Source organism: Chenopodium album, chromosome 16, assembly GCF_948465745.1.
Source record: "Chenopodium album chromosome 16, dcCheAlbu1.1, whole genome shotgun sequence".
NCBI classification, from domain to species: Eukaryota; Viridiplantae; Streptophyta; class Magnoliopsida; order Caryophyllales; family Amaranthaceae; genus Chenopodium; species Chenopodium album.
The window spans coordinates 10,515,546-10,534,985 of NC_137849.1; the positions used below are offsets into that span (position 1 = coordinate 10,515,546).

General features: G+C 35.9%; 2 protein-coding genes across 2 annotated transcripts; one reads left to right on the forward strand and one right to left on the reverse strand.

The window, feature by feature from the left end:
- Positions 1-229: 229 nt before the first annotated feature.
- LOC145583887 (uncharacterized) lies at positions 230-859 on the reverse strand. The gene has a single exon (XM_081640841.1). The coding sequence runs from the start codon at positions 857-859 to the stop codon at positions 230-232; it is 630 nt and encodes a 209-aa protein (XP_081496967.1).
- Positions 860-6,182: 5,323 nt separating this feature from the next.
- Positions 6,183-9,101, forward strand: LOC145583889 (uncharacterized). The gene is made up of 2 exons (XM_081640842.1): positions 6,183-6,505; positions 6,698-9,101. Exons 1-2 carry the CDS (start codon positions 6,183-6,185, stop codon positions 9,099-9,101), a joined length of 2,727 nt encoding a protein of 908 aa, XP_081496968.1.
- Positions 9,102-19,440: the final 10,339 nt, after the last annotated feature.

Below are 19,440 nucleotides of genomic sequence, written 5' to 3' on the forward strand. Positions count from 1 at the left end.
GATGTTGTACTAACTTATTACCATCACTCAAGCAAGAAATATTCGAACTAGAACAGAGGAGTTCCTTGTTCACAACTTTCCAGTTAATACCTGAGACCCTTCTATTATCAAGACACCATTTTTTAAGGAAATGTCTCAAGTTACGCAATCTTCTCGCAAGAGTAAAAAAGCTAGAGCCAGGAATGTGTTTGCCCCATTCCATTTTAATGAGATGAGCAATTTCCGGAAATCAAAGGCACCACACCTCCACCTGATAAGGCCGGTTTACAGCAAGTGGTGGTGGGTTCAAATCAAAAATGATTGTTGCGTGATCTGACACCGTAATGGGTTCGTATAAAATTCTCCCATTACCAAATTCATCAAGCCAATCAGAAGAAACGTAACCACAGTCTAATCTTTCCATAATCAAATCATTCCCAAGTCTTTTATTGGTCCAAGTAAATCTTGGACCCGAAAAAGGAATTTCAAGAACATCATTATTTAAACGCCAATCCACGAAATTATCTACTCCTCTAATAGTCGGGCTTCCACCAAGTTTATCCGCAAGATATTCTATTTGATTAAAATCACCAAGTAACAGACATTTAGGATAATTGCAAATAATGTCAATTAACTCATGCCAAACCGAAACCCGGTCCTCAAGAGCCGGAGCACCATACACAAATACTACATACTTGGATATTCCACTAATTTCAAGAATACTACATAGCATAATATTTTGAGAGCAAAAGCTTGGAGTAATTGTAGCATTACACCAAGGCAAAAGAACCAAGCCGCCCCTAGTACCTACTGCATCAATGCCAAAAGAAAAATTAGGGGAAAGACAGTCCAGAATAGGATTAACATCAGTGACAACCATTTTTGTTTCACACAAGAACAAAAGACAAGGTTTTTTAGTATTAGTTAACCACGCAAGATAAGGAATTTTAGGGGCGTGTGGGTCATTTAAACCCCTAGAATTCCAGCAAATTATCTTCATATCGAACTCGGGGGCTGGAACGATACAACCGCCTCACTAAGATGCTCCACAAAAGATCGTTGTACTGCTTTCTGAAAATCAACATCCATTTCATCCTCATCTTGATGTCTCCATTTAGAAGTGACTTCCTCGCTTCTCTGTTTTTTGCTTGGACCAGACGAGGACGAAGATGAGGTAGCAGAGGGCCTCATCTTCTTCCCCTTGAACTGATGAACTAGTGGCTTCACACCCAAGTTCGAGCCATGTCGACATTTGACATAGCTTTAGATTTAAATTTTAGAGTACCATGTTTATCACGCTGTTAAATATTAAATGCTCCCTTTTCTGACCACCGATTCAGCATCTTCAGTTTCCTGTTCGCCACCAATTCCAGATCATTAAAGCTTCTTCTGACTGTCGACCCATTTTCAGATTTGACACGAGTAGCTTCATCCAATTTCCTTCTTTTCCCAGCCCAACTAGAGTGGCTTGAGTTGAATAAGCTGTCAATATAAAGCGTTCCAATTGGAGAAATTGAAGTAACATAGTCCAGTTCTTCACAATGTTGCATGAAATCATCGTAGTAGCGAGTCTAGCCTGAGTTAACAATTGGAATTGTTATTTTCACGTCTTATGGTGCTAGTTGAGGGATTTCGACGAATTCTTGCAGTCATATTTGTGGTTGTAGGTTGTACACTCGGGATTTCTTGACATAGTGGTACAAAAAACGTGTGAGTAGTGATCGGTTTTTTTGGTTGGCGAGCTCCATGCTTGTGCACCGCACGCTGATAAACCTCTTCAGTGTTTGCTCCAAGTGCGGTAAGCCTTGGGCGAGGTATGGTTTTCTGTGTTTAATTCGACGGTATTAATGTCCCTATAAATCTTTTGTTTCCTGACATCCTTTTGGGTGTTTGGTGGACCTTGTGGCTGGGTCCGTCCTCCAACCTCAACGGCGAAAACCAAGCGTTGTTGGTCACGGAGTATTAGGTGGATCGTACTCTCTAAGTGGCACGTTCGGCAGGTTCGTACCATAGATAGTTGGAGACGAACCTACAAAGCGCGAACGAGTAGGCTACCCTTTTGGGAAAACACGAGCTAAATTGCTTCTTGAAAGTCTGAGATTTCGCGCAAGACGCCGACCTGTTTCAATAAAATTATATGCAGCAGATGTAATACAAAAATCACGATTAGAATCCTGACTATTTTCGGGCAGAGCAATGGGTTCCGGTCTTGGCTCTAAGAGCCTAGGACACGACATAGGAAGCACCAACGAAGGTGGCGCAACAATAGTTAGGGTAGTTGAAGATTGTTAGGGTAGTTGAAGATTCACCCACCTCAAAGGTTGAGGGGGGTTCCTCATTCGAAGCTGAGATAGGAGAGCTGCTGCGAATTAGAGGAGACAGGGGCTCGATTGGAGCTTTTCCCCTATCTTGAGTCCTCTGTTCTTCCCTGCTATTGGATGCTTGGCCCAATTGCAAGTTCAGATTATGAATTGGGCTTGTAACTTCACGCGAGCTTGGGTTAATTCTCAGGCTAGTAAAATTGTTTCGTGGCTAAGAAGGGTAATAACGAGCATATGGGCTGTAACACCCCCGATTTACTAGCTGATAAAAAACAGGAATTAAAGGAAAAATAAACAACATTTGAATAAAATTACGGAAGCATACACTTAAATCGGAGGTATTACCTCCATACTCAACAACCTGTCAAGTGTTAAGGCTTACAAAAAACCCAATAAATCTAAGTGAGCTATTTATACAACTTTACAAACTCGTTATAAAAACACTAATCGATCACTTGAGCTCCTTTAGCTACGATCACTTGATCAACCTGCTCAAACAATCTTGACTTTCGATGGAAATTACTCCAACACTTTGAGTAGAATATGGTACGCATATAGTATAGTGATTGATGAGCAAAATAATTAAGTCAATCAGTTGCACACCACTCAAAACTCACGAACAACATAATAAATTGTTGTTGACTTGGCTTGAATGGCAAAATTCATGTTGGAAGAAATAATTTATGAAGAATTACTAATCCCTTATTTTGATTTATACGCAAAAGCAAAGCTAAGAGAGAGGCCAATACGATATTATACGGCTATAGTTTGTGTATCAAAAACTTAATAGGGTTAGAATAGTTTATATACACTTAAAATTATAGAGTCTTATTTAAATAAAATAAGGTTTTAAAACTTTCCAAACTCTAAAAATAAAAATATGAGATTAGGAAAGTTATTTAATAAATAAAAATAATCTATTTTTTTTTATAATAATATCTTATATAAAATCATAAAATATTCGGATATTACAATCTACCCTCTTAAAACAAGTTTCGTCCCCGAAATTTAAAATAGAAAAATTTAGGGTATTACAATGATACAATCTACCCTCCTTAAAGCATGTTTCGTCCTCGAAACTTAAAATAGAAAAATTTAGGCTATTACAATAGAACAATTTTCGTTTTCGAAACTTAATGTAGAAAAATAATTTGTGAATTTGAAAGAGAGTAAAAACTAAACCAAAATTTTTCTTATAAAATATATAGATAAAGTACTAAAATATTAAGGGTATTACATACTCACCCCCTTAAAAAGGAGTTCGTCCCCGAACTCAAAACTAGTCACATAAAAAGAAAACATAACAAGCACGAGCACATATAGAAACACTCTTGAAACGGCTTAACCTATGTCAATTTTAATCCTAACTCTTAATAAACAGGTTCATTCCTAAACCAAACCACGCTGGGATATGAAGATCCCTGCGTAAACTCCAAGAACGGTTAGGCTCTGAATACCTTTTTGTAACACCCCTGATTTACTAGCTGATAATAAACAGGAATTAAAGGAAAAATAAACAACATTTGAATAAAATTGCGGAAGCATACACTTTAATCGGAAGTATTACCGCCACACTCAATAACCTGTCAAGTGTTAAGGCTTACAAAAAAACCCAACAAATCTAAGTGAGCTATTTATACAACTTTACAAACTCGTTATAAAAACACTAATCGATCACTTGAGCTCCTTAAGCTACGATCACTTGATCAACGTGCTTAAACAATCTTGACTTTCGAAGGAAATTACTCCAACACTTTGAGTAGAATGCTATGCAGATAGTATAGTGATTGATGAGCAAAATAATTAAGTTAATCAGTTGTACACCACTCAAAACTCACGAACAACATAATAAATTATTGTTGACTTGGCTTGAATTGCAAAATTCATGTTGGAAGAAATAATTTATGAAGAATTACTAATCCCTGATTTTGGTTTATACGCAAAAGTAAAGCTAAGAGAGAAGCTAATATGATATTATACGGCTATAGTTTGTGTATCAAAAACTTAATAGGGTTACAATAGTTTATATACACTTAAAATTATAGAGTCTTATTTAAATAAAATAGGGTTTTAAAACTTTTCGAACTCTAAAATAAAAATATGAGATTAAGAAAGTTATTTAATAAATAAAAATAATCTATTTTTTATAAAAATATCTTATATAAGATCATAAAATATTCGTGTATTACATGGGTCATTTCCCAACCCAAATCTCATACCCGATTGCCAAACCATATTGGATCTATCCCCTGCATGTTCACTTTCAACAATATCAGAATCAGATTCACCAGCAGAAGCAAAATTATACCTTTCTATACCACTGCTATCCGAGCTTTCACCAGAAAGATTCATGTCCCCTCCTCCATTCCGATCCATAAATGGAAGATCTTCAGGTTAAGTTAGTCGAATAAGGTTTACTTCGGGTTTTGGTAACGAAAACTATTTGGAAGTCCTTTGATGTAATTGGTGTAGTAAGCCTGCTGACGAGGCCCATAAAGAACCCTCATTCCCCGTCTTTCAAGAGCAGCAAGTCTGCACCGAAAACGACGGGTAGACACCTCCTTCTTCACCTTGTATCGCTTTTCACTATGGCCAACAAACCCACAAGATTTGCAGAATTTAAAGAAACCTTCATACCTGAAGAACATCCAGACTACACGATCACCTTCCACAGGCACATAACACCCTTGGATGAGAGGTTGAGAGGTATCAATTAACATCTGCACCCTTATATCTGCATGCATGGGTAGCCTAGCTCCAACCCATTCATATTCTTCAATATAACCCACATGAGATAGAATTTTATTTGCCCACTCTCTAGTTAGGTACAACAAGGGTAAACCTTGCACTCTAACCCACAAACGAGAGGTTGCAAAGCTGATTTCTTGTGGAATATAAGAGCGATGGTAACGCCTTAAATTAATAAGGCGACCCTCAAAGACAGCCGAGTGTTGTCGAATGATTTCATCATAAGCATTGAGACGCTCAAAGAGAAAATAGTTTCCAGATTGGTGAACACGAATATACCCTTTTCGTATCCACCTAAAATTGACAATATGCTAAACAAAAGTAACTGTGGGGGGTAGGGTCCCAAGAAGATGCCTTCACAACGATTGTAATTAATCGGGCCTAGAAAGGTGAAGCAGGAGGGGTTGTGATACAGGATGAATTATGCAAATAACAAATTTATACTTTGTATTAAGTTTTGGGCGGGAAAAGTTGTTATAACAGCTTTTGTCCTTTAGCAAGTTTGTTACGGTTTTGTTAAGGGAATCTTGAGTTGCTTAGCTGGTATTTAGTGTTGTAATGAAAGGATCACAATTCAATGAATGATTACAACAAACTTCCTCTATCTCTCTTCTCTCTCTATATATATTTCTTCTTCTTCTTCCTCCCTCACCGTTTCCTGTTCTTCTTCCCTATCACCATTGTTCTGTTTTCGAACTAAATTACAGATTAATCTGTAGATAAGGTTTTCAACCTTATCAGTGGTATCAGAGCAGACGCTGCCCGCTCTGCATTCTGGCACCTACACTCTCGACTCGGGTGACCAGAATGGAAGCTTAGTTGACTGCCTTAGAGAAACGTTTGGAGACACATTCTCTGGCTACTGATCAGAAGCTGGAGGACCTTTTGCAGGACTCTAATCGGAAGTTTGAGGATATTTTGCACATGATTCAGTCTCTGAAGGATCAAATCACTGATTTCAGATCACCTAGATCTGAGGATCGCTCTCTTCCACCTAGATTGGGGTATTCTCCTAAGCTTGATTTCCCTAAATTTTATGGTTCAAATCCTAGAATTTGGATAAAAAAATGCTGTAAATATTTTACTCTATGCAAAATTCCTGATGATTAAAAAGTTGATCTAGCATCTCTTAATATGATTGATAAGGCTGAAAACTGGGTGACTAGTTACATGTCTTCTAGATCCTCTGTTGATTGGAATGATTTTGTCCTTGATGTCAATAGCCGTTTTAAGGATGATGTTGGGGTGAATGTTGTGGAAGAATTTAATAAGTTACAACAATCTGGTAGTATTGAGTCTTATGTTGATGCATTTGAGAACTTAAGAGCTGTTATGCTGCAGCACGGTTATGTGCTTCCTGAGAGGTATTTGCTGGAGAGTTTTATAGGTGGTCTAAAACCTGCTATTAGACCATTTGTAGAGGCTTTTAAGCCTCAATCCATTGCTTCTGCAATTGAGTATGCTAGATTACAAACTGAATCTATCTCGATCAATTCCACTAAATTTTCCCAGCCTAACTCATTTGTCACACCAAAGAACCAACAGCCTTCCTTTCCTGTCAACTCCTCTAAACCACCACTTTTACCCACCCCACCAAATAAGCCATTTCCCTTCTCTAAATCAACCACAAAACCCTTTCAATGACCTAGATATGTTCCTGCTGAGGTAAGAGCAGAGAAAATTGCCAAGGGTCTTTGCTATTACTGTGATGCACCATATGATAAGAACCATGTTTGTCAGTTTAAAGAACCCCAACTTTTCACTGTAGAAATTCCAAGTTCAACTGAATTTGATGAGATTGAACCTCAACTCTTCACTGTAGAAATTCCAGGTTCAGTTGGGATGGAGGACAATGATTATGATGATGTATATGCTTTTGAGACTGAATTTGACTTTGATCCAAGCATTTCATTGAGTGCTCTGACTGGTAGTCAGAATTTTCACACAATGAGAGTCAAAGCTTTGGTGGGTGATAGGCCTTTGCAGACTTTAATTGACTCAGGCAGTACTCATAATTTCTTGGATAGCCAAGTGGCTATGTCTTTGGGGTGCAAGGTGGAACCTATTGCTGGACTGTCTGTCACAGTTGCTGATGGCAACAATTTACTATGTAATTCTGTCTGCAGGAATTTCTATTGGTCTCTTGGGGGTCATGATTTTGTGGTTGATGTCATGTTAATTGCATTGGGGAGCTGTGACATGGTTTTAGGTGTGCAATGGTTAAGTACTCTTAGTTCTATTTCCTGGAATTTCAGGCAACTCACAATGCAATTTTACTGTAATAATGACTTGGTTGAGCTGAATGGTATCCCTGCTGCTAAGTTAAAGGTGACTGAGAGTGGGCCATCTTCTAAGTTATTTCAGCAGGCTGCTCAGTTCTATTTAATGCGGGTTACTGATATAGCACAACCTGTTTTACCTGGTTTGTTTCAGTTGTCTGGTGTTGGTGTTGTTGATGATCCTGAGCAGTTGCAGCAGCTTAAAACTCAGTTTGCTAGTATTTTTGAGGAACCTACTTCCTTACCACCTAGTAGAGGTGTGTTTGATCACAGGATTCCATTGGATCCTGGTAGCAGGGCAGTCAATATCAGGCCATATAGATACCCTCTCAAGCAAAAAGATATCATTGAGCAGTTGGTGAATGAAATGCTTGAAAGGGGCATTATTCAGCCCAGCTCTAGTCCCTTTGCTTCTCCAATAGTGCTAGTGGGTAAAAAGGATGGAACCTGGAGGTTATGTGTTGACTATAGAGAATTGAACAAAAAAACTGTGAAAAATAAGTTCCCAATTCCAGTTTTGGATGAACTTATTGATAAGTTGGCTGGGGCTGCTGTTTTTAGTAAGCTAGACCTCAGAGCTGGCTATCATCAATTGAGAATTCACCCCAATGATGTGTTCAAAACTGCTTTCAAAACTCATGAGGGACACTATGAGTTTTTGGTCATGCCCTTTGGCTTGACAAATGCTCCCTCCTCTTTTCAGAGTTGGATGAATTCAGTCTTTAAGCCTGTGTTAAGGAAATGTGTGTTGGTCTTCTTTGATGATATTTTGGTCTATAGTAAGAGCTTAGATGAGCACTGGCAACATCTTAATACTGTTTTCTCTTTAATGCTGCAACATTCTTTATATGCTAAATTGAGTAAGTGTTCATTTGTTACTTCTAGAGTAGAGTACTTGGGTCATTTCATTTCTGTAAAGGGAGTGGAAACTGATCCAGCAAAAGTTGATGCTGTTATTTCTTGGCCTGTTCCTGCTAGTGTGAAAGAACTAAGGGGTTTTCTAGGCCTAGCTGGTTATTACAGAAAATTCATCAAAGGATATGCTACTCTTAGCAGACCTTTGACTGACTTGTTAAAGAAAGGAGCATTTGAGTGGACTGATATTGCTCAAGCTGCTTTCTCTTCTCTCAAAGAGGCTTTAACTAGTGCTCCTGTGTTAGCTGTCCCTGATTTCTCTAAGCAATTTGTCATTGAGACAGATGCTTCAAAAACAGGCATTGGTGTTGTCTTAATGCAGGAAGATCATCCTCTTGCTTTTATCAGTAAGTCTTTAGGTCCTAAGTGGCAAAGGTTGTCTGTCTATGAAAAAGAACTGCTTGCCATGGTTTTTGCAGTTCAGAAATGGGAACAATACTTGACTGGTTCTCATTTTTTTGTCAAAACTGATCAGAAGAGCTTAAAATGGTTGCTGGAGCAAAAGATATCAACCCCATTTCAGCAGTTTTGGCTGTCAAAACTAATGGGATTTGATTATGAGATACAGTACAGGGCTGGGAAGGATAATCTTGCTGCTGATGCTTTGTCTAGATTACAGGGATCTAACATATTGTTATTAGCTATTTCAGTTGTAGATTCTGATCTAGCTACCTTGATCCAAGCCAGTTATGCTCTTGATGATACCACTAAATCTCTTTTTCAATCCCTTTCTAGTGGTTCTGTTTCCACTCCAGGTTACTGCTTACAGGATGGTCTAATCAAGAGACATGGCAAGATTGTGGTTGGGTCTGATGAGAGTCTAAGGATGAAATTGCTCAATTGGCAACATGCTTCCTAAGAAGCTGGTCATTCTGGAAGAGACAAAACATTGAAAAGATTACAAGGCATTTTTTATTGGAGAGGGATGGCTAAGGATGTGAGTCAGTTTGTGAGAAAGTGTGTTACATGCCAGGCTTCAAAATATGATACCTCTGCTAAGCCTGGTAAACTACAGCCTTTACCTATTCCTGACTTGATATGGACTAACATTTCCATGGATTTTATTACTGGTTTGCCTCAGTCTATGGGTATGTCTGTCATTTTTGTGGTGGTTGACAGATTGAGCAAGTATGCTCATTTTAGAGCTTTGAAGCATCCTTTTCTGCTGTAGAGGTTGCTCAAGCTTACCTTGACTATGTTTTTAAGCTCCATGGGTGGCCTAGAAGTATTGTAAGTGACAGGGACCCTATTTTTCTAAGCCAATTTTGGAAAGGGATGTTTACTCTTTGTGATGCTGAGTTTTTGTTGTCATCATCTTACCATCCTGAGACTGATGGACAGACTGAGGTGATAAATAGGTGCCTTGAAGCCTATTTGAGGTGTGTTTCCAGTGATAGACCTAAGGAGTGGTGCAAGTATCTACCACTTGCTGAGTGGTGGTATAACACCCATTTTCACAGTTCTGCTAAGCTCACCCCCTATGAAATTGTGTATAATCAACCCCCTCCTCTTCACTTACCTTATTTACTTGGTGAATCAAACAATGAGTTGGTAAACAGGTGTATGATTAGAAGAGAAGAAATGATTTCTATTTTGAAACTGAATTTGCTGAAGGCACAGAACAGAATGAAAGTTCAAGCTGACTTAAAGAGGTCTGAGAGAAGTTTTGCTGTAGGAGCTTGGGTGTGGTTGAAGTTACAGGGGTATAGGCAGCAGTCAGTTCAGCATCGCAGTAATCAGAAACTTGCTGCCAGGTTCTTTGGGCCATTTCAGGTCATTGCTCAAATTGGCAAAGTGGCTTACAAATTGCAGCTGCCATCTCATGCTAGAGTCCATGATGTTTTTCATGTGTCTCAGTTGAAAGCTTTTCATGGTCCTTTGCCTACTGTGGCTTTGATTCCAGATTGGAATGACACATCTCCTTCTGCTGTTCAGAAGCCTGTAGCTATTTTGGATTCTAGGGTGATTCAGGTTGCAGGACACCCTCAAGACCAGCTCTTGATTCATTGGTCTGGCTTACCTGCTCATGAGGCTACTTGGATGCCTAAGATTGATTTTCAAGCTCAGTTTCCTGGTTTCCTACCTTCGACTTGAGGACAAGTCTTTTTGATGGGGGAGGGTATGATACAGGATGAATTATGCAAATAACAAATTTATACTTTGTATTAAGTTTTGGGCGGGAAAAGTTGTTATAACAGCTTTTGTCCTTTAGCAAGTTTGTTACGGTTTTGTTAAGGGAATCTTGAGTTGCTTAGCTGGTATTTAGTGTTGTAATGAAAGGATCACAATTCAATGAATGATTACAACAAACTTCCTCTATCTCTCTTCTCTCTCTCTCTCTCTCTATTTCTTCTTCTTCTTCCTCCCTCACCGTTTCCTGTTCTTCTTCCCTATCACCATTGTTCTGTTTTCGAACTAAATTACAGATTAATCTGTAGATTAGGTTTTCAACCTTATCAGGCTGCCAACACACCCACCCTTTGATCCTCATCTGGACCCCTATTATTATGGGCCCCTTGAGGTTGATTGTTTTCCATGGAAAAGGAACTTTTGTTGTTAAAAAAAAGAAAAGATCTGGGAGAAAGTAAAGTAATGCACAGGACAAAGAAGAAGAACATAAGTGAAAAGGACTAGGAAGGACAGAACAAGAACAAAAGGGAGCTAAAAAGCCACACCCTGATTGAAAAAGAGCATTCAATGCTCCTATATAAAGGTAAAGGAAAATCACCAGCCAAAATAAATGGCTAATGCATGAACTCCAAGTGTCACAAAGAAACTAGAGCAAGGAACATAAAACCAGAGAAGAGTAGATAGATTTAAGAAAACAATCTTTGAAAAATTTTGAGTATTGGAGTATCTCAAATTGTATTGGCTGTAGGAATTCAAAGAAGGAAGATTGAAAGTTTTACCAAAAGTTTCTGACAGGAACAAAGATACAAGAACAAAGATTCGAAGGAGATACACAGTTGCATGTGACAGAAACAAAACCAAAAACTCAACTTAGTGAGAGATGCTCTCAGCTAGCAAAAGTTGGGTGTTACTAAAGAGAATTTCGTTAACTTTAATCCCTTAAAGGATAAATTTTAATTTGTATAGAGTTTGATTATATTTTATTGTGTAATTTCTAATGGGTATATGGTATGAAGGCTAATATGATAAATCTAATACATTATAAGTGTTTTTAAGTGTAAAATTTATGTTAGAAAAATGACAACTTTTGTAGTATGTAAGAGTAAATTTATATATTTTTGGGTAAAATTAACTCGTCTTACAACAAGTTAATGAAAATCCAACTTAATCAAGAATATGTAGTAAAAGTTTTGGAAGTGGGGTTGGTTGAAGAGTTATGAAAAAAGATAAAGTGAGTATAAGTGGGAAGGAGAGAGAATATGAAAAATGTTACAATATTTTGCGAGGGGATCACTAGTTGGAGGAAATTAATATAAAATATTATTACAAGTTTTCAAAAAATAAAATAGAGCAAGTAATAAAATACGGCCATCGTAAAAACAAAGTGGAGAAAATAATAAAATACGAAGGGAGTATTTTTTTTTTTTCATTGCAACACTTCCTCACTTGGGAAATTGATTGTTCATTTACTAGTACGTCGTCTGTTAATTCTCAAATAATTGACACATTTAACTTATTTTCACTATTCATATACAGTTTTTGACCATCGTTTTTTACAACGTATTTAAAAAAAGAAAAAAAAAACTTTATCATGTTTTAAAAAAATAAGAAAAAAAACTTTTATCATGAAATATTGTTCATAATATCTACTTTTTAATATATTTTACTAATATTTAGTCATATATATATAAGGTCAAATTAGTGTGTTGGCATGTGTGCCAAGTTTGACCGTCAATTATTGAAGAGATTATTAATTCTCTCATCTATGAGCCATATTTACACATTTTTTTTTCATTAGTTCTCTCCAACTAATAATTTAATATATCCAATAATTGCCCTCAAAACATATATAATCAAGCCAGGGTTTTGAAAAAAGAGGGTAGTACCTACTTTAAAGAAAGTGAGTTTGTTAGTGTTGCAGGGCATAAGTATGATAGAGGGCTAAATTTTCTATGTTTTGGGTTACCAAGGGATGAAGATGATAATGTTATGCTATTTAAGAAGAAGTGTGGCTGAATTAGCCTGCCATTGTATTAGGAAGAGAGTGAGAGTAAGGTGGGTGAGTGGCTGCCACAAATATGGAGAGGATGAGGGAAAATATAAGATTAAAAACAAAAATCTTAACCAATATCCAAGCAACCGCTCATAAGGGATCAGTAGAAATGAATGCTCCCCAAAGTTGGAATTATTATACAATAATCAAAATGTGGGTTTATCAGCGAACCGACAAAAGGTGAGATTATGAGAATAAATTTATCCTATCTTTTTAATATATCTATATATAGATTTTATAGAGTATATATATTTTTAATGCACTTTATCACATACTTAGTGCGTGTATGATACTTATGAAATAAAATAATCGTATTGTAAGGATAAATTATACCTTGAATCTTGGTATAAAAAGGTTTAGGCCAAGATTCAAGAGGGGCCAAGCTCCTGCCCGCCATAGTGAAGATCCGCCTATGATTCCAAGCAAGTGTATTTCAAAAATCAAAGTTTTCAAAGAAAATATCAAACATGATATTTAAATAATCTTCACATGAAGCTGGATTCACACTCGAAATTTCTCCATTTTTCTAATTAAAAATACCTTCATTTTCTGTCATTTGTCCATGATGCACGGGAATGAAGGCATCTTCATTCTCCAAGCTAGACTTTGTTCATTTGGGAATTTGGAACCTTTTGAAGTGAAGTGAATCATATTTTAATCTCTTCCTCTCTTTAAGGTATAAGAGGTATAAACCTCCAAAGGTTGTATAGTTTTTTTTTTTTTTTTTCTAACAGCTAGTACAAAGGGACTTAATCCCCATGGTTATAGTCACTTATAGCTAAACAATGAAAAGAAGGCATTAAATTTTCAATCCTCTGCAGCCACTTCCTGTCATCTTGAAAGCCTATGTTTTTTCCTTTCATCCATCGAGCAGCCCTTGAGTCTTGACAGCAAACCTGCAGGTGCCAAATATGGTTTCCTAGAGCAGCTTTTAGACCCCTGTAAATAGCACATAACATGCTAGAAGTTCCTGAACCAATTCTTCACCCTGCAGTAAGGTGAGATCAACAGTCCTCAGATGCCAGCACCAACTTATCTGCCTTCCTGAGCGCTTCCCTTTTTGCACAATCAGACTTGTAGTTCTGCAACCACCTGTTCCAGCAATTGAAAAAAGACTCTCATCCATTTGTTTCCCTTCCCTGCAATTAGAACCAAACCCAGAAGGAATACTGTTATCATGGTCATGGTTTTGATCACAGTCCTCAACCTTTGATTCAAGCTTCTTATTAGCCAAAGCCACCCTGCTTTCCATCTTTTTAATGATTCCCCATGGGTTAAGTTTTGAGTTTCTGAAGATCACAGCATTCCTTGCTTCCCAAATGCTTTCTAGACCTGCTAAGAATAGTTGATAGTTGCCTTCCAAGCTCTTGTCTTTCCCTCCTAGAATTCTTTGCCAGTTACTAATCCAATCTGCAATTGGGATATTGCATTGAAAGGCTACATTAATACCAAGGTTGCATCCTTTTCACACATGACTTGCAAATGTACAGTCTTTAAAGAGATGTTCTAAGGTCTCTAGTTGATAGTTATTCTGATTCTCACTATCCCGGCAAAGAGGACATTGGTGCCTGTCACCCAGGCCTCGTTTTTTCTCTCACTTCCAACAGGCAAAGCTCCATTCAAGATCTTCCATATGAAAGTTTTCTGCTTTAAGGTACCAGCATATTTCCAGAACCTCTTCCATCTGGAGTTACTTGTTTCCCTCGAGACTTGACTTGTGCAAGTGCTATCCTTGGCATCAAAAACAAACCTGTAGTTACTTTTAACCGTGTATATACCACTATTGTTTCCTTTCTAGAAGATTAAATCATCACAACATGTTTCCATTATTGGTATATTTTTAATCTTCTCAATTGTATCATCTGAAAACCACATCTTACACTTAACCAAATCCCACTCCCCATTTTCTTTCCGAAGGCTTCCAACTTCCTCAGTTGTGTGAGTATCTTGATTCTTCCATTCTGGAGTCATGGAATTTACCCAGGGATGGTGAATTTTTGCATAGCACCCATCTCCTAAAGACCACGCACACCCTTGTTTAAGAATCTGTAATCCCCACTTAATTCCATTCCAGCCCCAAGAACCAGCTTTTTCCTTATCCCACGTATCTTCAAACAAACTTTTCCTGTCAATTCCATATTTATTGCCAAAAACGTTGCTGATCAAGGACTCAGTGTCATGTATGATATGCCATCCTTGTTTTGCTAGGAGAGCTTGGTTAAAAAGACGAGCATCCATAATACCCAAACCCCCTTTATCTTTAACTTGAGATAGGAGTGACCATTTCTTCCAATACACTCCCTTGCCTATCTTGTTTCCCAACCACCAGAATTTAGCCACAATGTTGTTAATTTTCTTTAGAATATTAATTGGGCATTTGAAAACAGACAAAACATAAGTTCCAAAGCTAGAAAGGACTGACTTAATCAAAGTAAGTCTGCCAGCAGGGGAAAGAAAAAGTGAGTTCCATGCATTTAACCTTTCTTTCACCCTGTCAATCAGAGTACCAAAAATCTGTTGTTTAGAGGTCCCAAAATCAGCTGGTATGTCTAAATATACCCCAAATTTGCTGCTTCTTTAAATTCCCAGTAATTCTGTAACACCCCCAAATCTCCCTCTACGGAAATACTAGTATAATACATATAATTATACCGTAGAGATAGACTTAGGCGTATTACCGCCGCGTGATTACGTAAGGCTACTCAACTTACTAAATAAACCAATACTTTGCAGCGGAAAACTTCAATACTCTTCTTTATTTAATAATAGACTATAAATAGTAACCAATGTCATGAGTACTCAAAATAAAACACAAGACCAACACTTCTTAATCTAGGTGAAACCATTCCCGGGACTCCATATGCTCAATTATTGACTCCACCTGAAATTAGTCAATACTGCTTACCATTAAGGTAAACAGGGCGAACCAAAACAAAATAAGAAATACGGATTAGCAAAATATGCTAAGTACGATAAGTGCAAGATAATTAAACTCAATTTATTAGAAAACATGCTTTTAAAAATCAATTCCATCCTTTCCAATAATTTAACCAATAATTCAACTCAAAATTCCAAAACCAATTTCAATAATCAATATCAATAATCAATTCAATAAACCAATTCCTCTTTAAAACCAATTCCTCTAAAACCAATTCCTTTTAATCCAATTCCTCACCCAAGTGTGCACACCCCCCAAGCTAGTCTCCTTATATTACAAGGCTATTCTTGAGGAAAGACCCGGTCATACAAAGTCCAAGGCCCTATCAATAAACCAAATCCGCATAGTGGGATTACCAAAATGCTTGTAAAGCATCAATAACAATAATTCAATAAATCCTCTTTAAATCCAATAATTCCAACTTTAAATAATAATAATTCAAACTCCTTTTTATTTAATTCCACATGCTTTCAAAATCAAACCTTTTAATAAATATAAATACTTGAGAACTAAATCTCATATAAATAACTTTTCAAAATCAATAACTCTTCCTTTGAAAAACCTTTTATTTAATTCATCAAAATTTTCAAATCAATTCCTTTAATTCAAGCCATTCAAAACATGATATGAAAATCAATCCTTCAAAAATGCATTTATTAAAACAATATTAAAATCAATACCTCCAAATATAATTTATTTCATAAATCATAATTCAAGTCAATTTAATTCAATCACCAATAAAATCATATAAAACATGTTATTCAAACCAATCACTTTCAAAAGTATCTAGCCACCTAAACGTACCTTGATCCTTGCTTAGCAAAAACACACTAAAGGAACCTCAAGATTCTTGCTCGAACACACCCTACAAATAAATATAACCTTAATTAATATAAGGTTAACAAATAATCACAATAATTAAATTAAAACCTCCCAACTATATGTACATGAACCTTAAAATTACTTTCTCAAGAACATAATTAAAATCTGATTTTTATTTAATTAAAACCATTTATTATAATTTTATAAATTTCCCATAATATAAATAATTAATTAAATAAGAAGAAAAGGAGAAAAGAAAATAAAAACCAAAGAAGAGAAGAGCAAGGAGGTGGCGGCAGGTGGCGCCGGAGTGGTGGCTGGGGTGGTGCTCGGTGGTGGCACAAGGGAGGAGAAAGAAAATAAGAAAAGGAGAAAAGAAAAGAAGAGAAAATTATGAGAGAATTTGAGAGAAAATTATGAGAATTGTGTGAGTGTTTGATCATGAAATAGAGGGGTATTATTTGATCATGAAATAGAGGGGTATTTATAGGCTAGCATGTGTATGAATTATGGTAGGAAAATGTAGGAAGAATTATGGTAAGTAGGGTTTAAGAGATTACTTGGAGAGGTGAATAAAAGAATTAAGGAAAGTTTTAATATTAGGGTGATTGTGTTTAATTGAATATGGAAGGTACGTATGTCATGAAAATTAATATGGTAAGAGGGATTACTTGAAGAATAATCAAGGAGGATATAAGGTAGGAAAATAAGATGGCTAAATATTTAAGAGATGAAAAATAGGATTAAGGAAAATAAAAGATTTTAAGGGAATAATTAAAAATACAAATTACCAAAACAATTTTGAGAAAATCCACTTGGGGTGGCCGAAATTTTTGAGCGTTCCTAAGCTCATATTTTCGGCCCTCCTCTTTAGTATTTAGGAAATTATTTTGCTAGTTTTAAGGAATTAAAAATAATTGTGTAAATAATATTTATTGTATAAAATAATTAATTAATAAAATACCAATTATTCACCAAATAATTTAACCAATAAAATCAGATTTGCACACTAGGAAATCCGAAATTATTGGTCCATTAAATGGAATTTTCGAACCTTATTAAAATAATAATAAAATATAGCTTTTTCCTTAATTAAAATATCCAAAATATATAAATAATCCAGTTTTTAAATAAATAAATGGATAATAAATCTTATCCAAAATAATAATTTATTTTTAAAATACTTTTGACGCCAAAATTCAAATATCATTTTGGCTCCAAGATTTAAATAGTAAGTTAAATTACTAAAATACCCTTTTTAGAAAATAATAGTTAATTAATTAATTAGGAAAATACATATGAAAATACGGGGTATTACAAATTCACTGAATATCATGGATACATTCTCATCCATATTAGGGCTGGAAAGCAGGATAGACTTGTCCTGATTTATTAACTGTCCTGATGCCTTGTAGTATGTATCTAGAATCCTGCTTAGGGATTGCACACAACTATCCTTTCCTTGAAAAAAAAACACAAAATCATCTGCAAAGAAAAGATGACTAATTTTTGGGGTTTTATGAGCCACACTAATCCCCACAATATTTCCTGTATCTTCTTCCATTCTAATTAACCCAAACAAACCTTCCATACAAAGTATGAACAAATAGGGTGACAGAGGGTCCACTTGTCGAAGACCACATTTAGGAGAAAAGTTTTTCCCTGGGGAATCATTTACAATTACAGAAAAGGAGGTTAGGCTCACACAGTTCATGATAGTTTTGATCATCAATTCAGGTAACCCAAATTTATATAGAACTTTCTCTAGGAAATCCCACTTGATTCTATCATAGGTTGTATAGTTAATTACCGATAATACTTGCCAAATTTCGATAAACTAACCTAACTCTATTAGCATTCAAATTTCTGAACTTTAAAGTTCGTACCTCAAACCATTTATTATTCTTACATCTAAGGTGTTGTAATAGTAATTAGTCATATGTCTCTACCCCTCTCTTGTTTGAATGATAAGGATCCTTGCTTACTTGATCACACACGCATGCTCACTATATATAACCTACTTGATCACGTTATAAACCAGTTTGATAGGGATCATTAAAATCTTGACTAATCGAAAGTGGTAGTATATAGTCCTTATATGATTTTAAATTGTAACATGCTCATCCACCTAGAAAATATGCTAGGTTGTCTAAATATGATGTTTGGAATCAAGATATTTTGAAATAAAGGTATTTAAGAGAATTGAAATAGATTGAGCAACACAAATTCGCCACTGGTTCGAATGAAGACAAATTAATATAATTGGAGTCATATTTAATTAGATTCCTAAGTTACCTTAAAATAAAATACTTGTTGGCGAGTCTCAGAAATCAAGGTTGCACCTTTCAAGGCATTTTATAACCCTCGCATGACTAGCCATTTAAATAGGGTACAATTGTTCAAATACAAGCCATGACATGCGATGCCATGCACGCCCTATAAAAACGTACAAACAATGTTTTCTTTAAAGCTCCACACACCTTGTAGGTAGTCGAGGAGTTGAGATTGCGATTTTTCCGATCGATCTTATAGTTTGGTGACTCCACGCACTAGGGAGACTTTGCAAACCCAAGCGGTGGTTGCACAACTGCTTTGCATGGTGTATTCTTCACCTAAGTTTATTTCATTCTAAATGCCTTAGGTTTTTATTCAGATTAAACTTGAAGAGTGTAGCTTTCAACTTTTCATTAAATGGTGGAAAAGATTCGATTTTGCATCACATTTCGAAATTCTGAATTTTCTTAGGTATTATGTCTCATGTTATTAATATTATTCTAAGGACTTCTAGCCTCACATGGCATGTTTTATGTTTGAGATTTAGCTACAATGGTTTTTGTTAGAAACTATTATGATTAAGGTGTTTTCTTACATAAAAAAATAAATTTAAAGATGGCTTATGGCTAAAACTAAATGTTTAAATGAGATTTATGACCAAAAAAAAAAAAACGCATGTTTAAAGTAGTCTTGTGACTAGCATGCGATGAGTCCACGCCTGAAAACGGGATCAATTGTTTGAATCCAACCAAAGGTGATGTCACATATATGTTTTACTACTTTTTAAAATGAGATTTTCCACAAAAATATGTAATTTAAAAAAGGTTCTTGACAAAATTTATATATAATAAGATTGTAAACACAATTTTTTTAATCTGGAAAATAAAGAGTCAAAATAAATGCAACAAATGTAATTTTTATTATTATAACAATTTTGAGTACAATCTCTAATATAATCCACTGATTCGATCTCCACACTAT

Bases quoted from the DNA above. Each gene is read 5' to 3' on its own strand.
- LOC145583889 (XM_081640842.1), top strand. From the start codon at position 6,183: ATGATTGATAAGGCTGAAAACTGGGTGACTAGTTACATGTCTTCTAGA. The intron at 6,506-6,697 runs GTATGCTAGATT...TCAATGACCTAG, and splicing joins TCCATTGCTTCTGCAATTGA to ATATGTTCCTGCTGAGGTAA.
- LOC145583887 (XM_081640841.1), bottom strand. From the start codon at position 859: ATGGTTGTCACTGATGTTAATCCTATTCTGGACTGTCTTTCCCCTAAT.